At 37.0% G+C, this 6,869-nt stretch overlaps 1 protein-coding gene across 2 annotated transcripts in view; it reads right to left on the bottom strand.

Annotated features, from left to right (window-relative positions):
- Positions 1 to 6,869, bottom strand: part of LOC110031117 (dynamin-2A-like) — a 46,588-nt gene that overhangs the window by 20,900 nt on the left and 18,819 nt on the right. For both annotated transcript variants that reach the window (XM_020734169.1, XM_020734170.1), the window contains exons 15-16: positions 4,655 to 4,731; positions 4,485 to 4,541 (exon numbers count right to left, since the gene is read on the bottom strand). In XM_020734169.1, the coding sequence (XP_020589828.1) occupies positions 4,485 to 4,541; positions 4,655 to 4,731 (134 nt within the window). The remainder of the gene's footprint in view (positions 1 to 4,484; positions 4,542 to 4,654; positions 4,732 to 6,869) is intronic.

Below are 6,869 nucleotides of genomic sequence, written 5' to 3'. Positions count from 1 at the left end.
TCTTTTGCCCAATCTCTAATATGAAGCATTCTCTTTCACATATTGGAATCCCCCAACCGCCAATTAATCAATGCTGGATGAGAGGAGTGACAATATTTCCCATGCATGAAAATGGCCCACAAGGGAATCACCTTTCCGAAAATTAAATCATTATTTAAAAACATTAATATCAGCAATATGGTGCAGAGATTTGAAACCCAAACCACCAGCATAGAGGGTTTGCAAATATTCTTCCAAGACATCCATCTTTTACCTGAAAGATTCCCCACCCGTAAAAACTTATTGAAACATCTTTCGATGCTCAAAAGAGTGTTTTTCAGAGTGATTTTCTTAAGTTGAAAAACTTGAAGAATATATAAAGGAAGAGAATGTAAGATACTCCTGAGCAACGTAATTCTACCCCCAAAAGAAAGGAAATTATTTTTCCAATCCAAGATATTCTTCCGCACCTTTTCACTACCTCATCAAACTGAATTCGCCTTTTCCTTCTTTTAAATAAGAAGACCCCCAGATATTTAAGGTAGAAATAGACAATCCAGTAAAATTGGCAATCCAGCATGCATTAGAACGATTGACCGTATTTCTCATGTATAAGTTGCATTTATTAGCATTAAAAAGGAGACCAGAGACAGATTAGAAGTTCACAATTAAACTGTGAATATCCCTCACCGTTTTTTTGCTAGCATTAGAGAACAATATCATATCATCGGCATACACTAAATGTGTTACCAACGTATTGGAGTTATGAGCGTATTGCAAAGTGGGATTTCTCCTGAAAAAATTATTTAAAAGGCGAGAATTAAAAAATTATTTAAAAGGCGAGAAAGATAATCAAATATTAAAATGAAAATAGTAGGAGATAAAGGGTCACCCTGCTTTATCCCACGCCCCGCACTAAAGAAGCCCCGAGATTGACCATTGATGAGTATGTTATATTTATTGCAATAGAGCCATGAAAGAATAATTTTGCAAAAATCCTGGGAAAAGCCCTAGATTTAAGCACATTTAAGATAAACTCCCAACTAAGAGAATCATAAGCCTTGCAAATATCCAATTTATTGACCATATTTCATCCTCTACTTTTTTTAATATCCAAGATGAGTTCCCGCGCAAGCATAATTTATCTCATCCTCTACTTTTTTTAATATCCAAGATGAGTTCCTGCGCAAGCATAATTTATCTGTGATCCCTCGCCCTTGAATAAAGGCAAATTGATTCAAGGAAATTAATTTGTGGAGATAAGGTTGAATACGTCTGACCAAAATTTTACTTATCATCTTAGATATGACAGAAGTCAGAGAAATATGTATAAAATGGTCCCAAGAGCTTTTTTGAGTGTATTTGGGAATAAGAACCATAGTAGCGGCAGAGAAATAATTTTCAGGGGTCTCCCCCTTAAAGAAACTCTAGATAGCTTCCACCACCTTATCCTTAAAAAAACTCCAGCATTTAATATAGAAAGCAGAGGTGAAACCATCAGACCCAGGGGCTTTGTTGCAATTAATGTCCAGAAGGGTAGAATAAATTTCCTCATCATAGGGAATACCACAAAGATCGAGATCAACCATGTGATGACGTACATCATCAAATAAGAAAGCATCAATAGAGCCTAAAGTCTCATGAAACTCAAAAAGTTTAGAGAAATAAAGAACAGTGTTTTCCCCAATCTCCTCATCCCCTATAATCCAGCTCCCCTCATCATTTTTAATCCTCACAATAGTGTTATTGGCTTGTCTTTGTTTAATACAAGCAAGGAAGTATTTGGTGTTTCTATCACCTTGAGAGAAGTGGGGTTCCCCAGCCTTTTGTTGCAATAATTCCTCTTCTCAAAGGGAGGCCTCCAGTAATTCTTTATTAGTCTCCTGTAAGTCATGGATAATGTCATCAAGAGATTCATCAAGAGCCTGTAGGAGACTGACCCTCTGCTCAGCCCTCTTAACTCTAGCATGAACATCACCAAAGACATCACAGTTCCAAGATCTTAGAGCAGAAGCCACCTTTTTATGCAGCTTCCAAAGAGTGAACCATGCATTGCCAACCTCCTCACATTTCCAATTAGTAGCAATGACTCGCAAAAAGTCATCATGTCTAGCCAGGCGTTTACATAACGAAAGTGATAGTTGGAAGCCTTTTTGAAATAATCAAAGGACAAAACAAGGGGACTGTAATCAAACCCAGATCTGCAAAGATGCTAAGCTTGCTAAAAAACATAAGAAGAAATCCACAACTGATTAGCAAAACACCTATCTAGGCATTCAAAAAGCTTTCCCCTTTTCCAAGTGAACTTAGAACCATCAAAACCCAGATCACAAATGTCAGCGAGATCCAAAACTTCATTGAATTTATCAGTTAAAGTGGTGTCAATTGTTCGACCACCCATTTTTTTAGAATCATGCATCACCCTATTGAAATCATCTCCAACCATCCAATTCTAGTGGATTAAGGCATCTATATCAGATAGTTTGTGCCAAAGATCATATCTAGCAGCATTAGTAGTCCCGACATAAACAAAAGTGAGACATCCAGAGAAAACATCTATAGAAAAGAAAGTGTGCACAAACTGTCTACCATCAATAAGGACATCTTGTGATATGCTTCCGCCAAAACAACCAAATCTTGTTAGAGCAATTAGCAAATAAAGAAAAGTTTATGAATTTACCCAAAATGCGATCATCCGGAGAGGAGACCAATGGTTCCAAAATAGCAAAGATACTGACCTTATGAATCCTTATCATTGACTTGAGTCTACCAAGGGAGTGACAATCCAAAACTCCTTTGATATTCCAAATTAGGGCATTAAACATGAGTAGACATATGCCCTTCCTAAAAGATCTAGTTCGGGTACGTCCATTTTCTCCATCTGAAAAGTAGTGATTCATATCCAACAAATCATATCCAACAAAGTGTTCCCACTATTATGTATTATGTTTTTGCACATCCTCTTGGCCTCTATACTTCCTCCGAGGATACTTTTGAACATGCCATTCATCCCTTAATATTTTAGAAATATCCTCCAAAGGAGTATCAGATATGGCATCAAAATGATAAGAATATAGAGAATTATAATCAGTATTCAAAGTATCAGAAAGAGAGACCGAAGAAGGACGGGCCCCCTCAGAAAATGAAATTATAGGAGGATCTGGAACAGGTAACACCTGCTCAGTTCTCCCAACTGGGGAAATAGCATTAGAGGTAAGAGGATATTGATTATTATCAATATTCAAAGAATCAGGGAGAGATGTTGATGATAGTCGAGCCCTCTCAATATTCGAAATAGTAGGCGGGGGAGTAGGTATGACCTGCACGACACGCCCAACCTGTTGTCCCTCGGTCACGCTAGCATAGGAACGATACCGTTTACCCACGTCACCAACGCCGTCGGCGGTTACGCCAGCGTAAGATCGAGCCATGCCGCCCGATTACCCTCGTCGCCATCTAGTCGCAAATCCTAGCAGAGCTGGAATCGTGACCATCGTAACTGCGTACAATAGTTAAAGATATATATATATATATATATATATTGAATGAGATGAGCACATGAATGATATGGATATGGACTATATATACTACTTGTATCTGCAGACTCAATGCTATTAGTATGGGAACGCTAAGGTACTCATGCATGTAAATAAAAATAATATTGATGTTGAAGTACATTAATTAGTACAATTTTTAGATGGTGCTCTTGTGACAGTTGTACAAATATAAAATAATATAGACATATTATTGATATAATAAAACACCTTAGATGTTATGAAATATCATGAAAAATCATATTCATAAACTATTAAATGTTTTATACTGATTTATTAGAAGTTTATCTGGCATGTCTATTGTTTTATTTGTCACTGTGTTACTATAGTCTACAAATATGAGTATTAATTGGCTTTGATAAGCTCACTGTTGTTTTAAACTAACATTGTAGGTTTATTTATTTGATTAAAGAACGAACAATAGAAGGAAAATTATTTATAGAAGACGCAGACAACCTGACCTAAGGTAGATTTAAAACTATTTTAGCTTAATTTCTCTTTTGAGGTGACTCTTTCATTTACTTTTGGATCTTTAATTCATAATGATAGAAATTAAATTTAGAAATTTTCATTAATATTGTCCGACCGACTGTTCCCACCTTGGTTGGTTAAGTCCAAGTCCCAGGCTGAGTCGTGACAATAAAAGAATTATGGTATGTAAATGCCTCCACTATTTTTTTAAGAATATTAAATAACTTTTAACTCCCACCCAGCAGCCACTCACCTTCAAACACATGCAAGCATGTATGGTACATAACAAGAAACAGCAAATACGCTTAATACCAAAATGCATAAAATGGCCTGAAAAATCCATAATGATGAAGAAAAGAAGAGAAAAAGAAAGGCAGAGAAGAGAGACAGAGGGAGAATGTACATTATCATAGTGTGAATTTGTAGCATGGATGTACCTATGATTGTGTGACAGTAAAAAAGTCTAAACACAGATCATACCTCCAAAGTGATGACACCACGAAAGTGTCTCTCCTCTTGCTTCTTGGTGTATCCAAGCTAATCAGAAAGGAAGACCAAACACATTATGTCCAAGTTCAAGATGCCTAACTTGAATAATAGGCATTTTCAGCACTAGTTTCAATAATCAATGTGAACAAGAGGATACTAACCTTGCCACTTTTCTCATTTAAAACAAACCAACGTCTACTCCAGCCATTTGTCTTTGCACTTTTTTTTAGAAGGAAACCTGCAAGAATAAGAAAAAGAAAGATTTGAGAGGGATGTTTAATTTATGCGCCATAGTAAGTACAACCAGTTCAGATTAGATTCGGGTGATTTAAGCACCTTAATAATGTTAAAAGCAATTATAGACAAATTATGACCACCTGCACAGGAATCAGACGAGCAATTTGGATAACATGTTATTTAAAACTTTGTGCCATACAGATCAACAGATTAAGTTTGAACCAGTTCCGATACCTCTCTCCGAATCATTAAGAGCACGCATAATAAACAGAAATCCCATTTCTGTAAACGTGTTACATGCCAGTATAAACTAGTTGTAATTGTCACCAGAATTAAATTAGACAATCTTAAAGATTCTCAGAAATTTTATCCATCACTGTAGCGCTTACAGCCACAAGAAAAAACGCAAATAAAACAACATATTCTTTTGTGAAAATTGAAGAGGAATAAAACAGGAATCGACACAAACTAGAAAAAGAACACAGAGATTTAACGAGGTTCGGCAAGGAATTGCCTACGTCCTCGGGAGCAAGCAGCGGTTTCACTATTTCAGAGAAGTTACAATAAATCCCATAGGGTTACACATATATATAAACATATACAAACCCTCAGATAAAATTATAATCACGTCATCGCTCCTCCCAACCCCTTTTATTTCAAGAGACACTCCTTTTTCACCAGGAGACACACCTCTTCACCAAGAAACTCCAACTCCCTAGATATGAGTCATACCTAACAATTCTCCACATTGGCGAATATCCAACACCTTAAATATCCAACACCTTAAAAGATATGTATCACCCGGTATATGCGCCTACCAAACAAATCTCCACCTTAGTGAATATTCAGTCATTTAGAAGAAAATCTCCACCTTGCAAAGACTAGACCTCACGAAAATTGAGGTCAACACCTGCCCCTTAGAAAAAAAATCTCCATCTTTCGAATATTCTGCCCCTTAGGAAAAAAATCTCATGGAGTCTTTTTATACCAAAGTGGGTTGGGCAACCAAACCATCTAACCTGGCTAGGTCAAAGTTCCTGTTGCATTTTCACCATATGATTCAACAGAGCGATCTCCACCTGCAACTGTACTCCCAATCATTTTATATATGTTACCTACAGTAATCTTCCCTTTCATCACAGTTAGTGCACCCTTAACAATTCCGATGATTTCTCTATCTTCATCTGCCTTAGAAATGAAACATTTCTGTGTAGAGTGCCCAAGAAAATCAAATTCTTCTTCAACTCTGGAACATGTCTGACATCACATAATGTTCTAACAGTATAATCATACATCTTAATTCTGACTCTACCAATACCAGCAATATTGCATCGTCTATTATCACTCAAATAGACTGAACCAGAATCAGATAATCTGTATGAAGTAAACCACTCCCTGTTAGGTGTTATGTGATAAGAACATCCTGAATCAAGAATCCATCCATCTTTTAACTGAGTTGTTGTAACTGAAAGCGCATCACCATCACTGTAATGTGAACCACTCCTTGTTAGGTGTCATGTGATAAGAACATCCTGAATCAAGAATCCATCCATCCTTTAACTGAGTTGTTGTAACTGAAAGCGCATCACCATCACTGTAATCTGTAATGTCACTCTGCACCATATTCACAGCCCTGGAAGATACATCACGAGTCTTCTTCTTGAGCATTGGACAATCTCTTTTCATATGTCCCTGTTCCTTGCACTTAAAGCAACGAATCTTCTTGCCTTTAGGCTTTGACCTGGAACTTTGTCTTCCAGAATTCTCCTTCTCCTTACTTTCACGATTATCCTGATTACCCTTGGCATATAAACAATTACCATGAGAGCTTTCCTCTGCATTCTGCTTCCGCTGGTTGTGAGCCAACAATGCTGCAGTAATCTCATCAATTTTAATTGTTTCTTTCCCATATGTAAGAGTAGTCACCAGATGTTCATAAGAAGTAGGCAATGAACACAAGAGAATCATTGCTCGGTCTTCATCCTCAATATTCACATCAAGCCGTGCCAGATCCGTGATTATTTGATTGAAGACATTCAAGTGCTGAACCAAATCAGTGTCTGCCTGCATCTTCAGCCCATACAGCCTTTGCTTCAGATACAATTTATTCGTCAGAGATTTGGACATAAACTGAGATTC

Source organism: Phalaenopsis equestris, unplaced genomic scaffold (assembly GCF_001263595.1).
Source record: "Phalaenopsis equestris unplaced genomic scaffold, ASM126359v1 Scaffold000770, whole genome shotgun sequence".
NCBI classification, from domain to species: Eukaryota; Viridiplantae; Streptophyta; class Magnoliopsida; order Asparagales; family Orchidaceae; genus Phalaenopsis; species Phalaenopsis equestris.
Note: the sequence above shows the minus strand (reverse complement) of the source record. Positions and strands in the feature narration are given on the sequence as shown.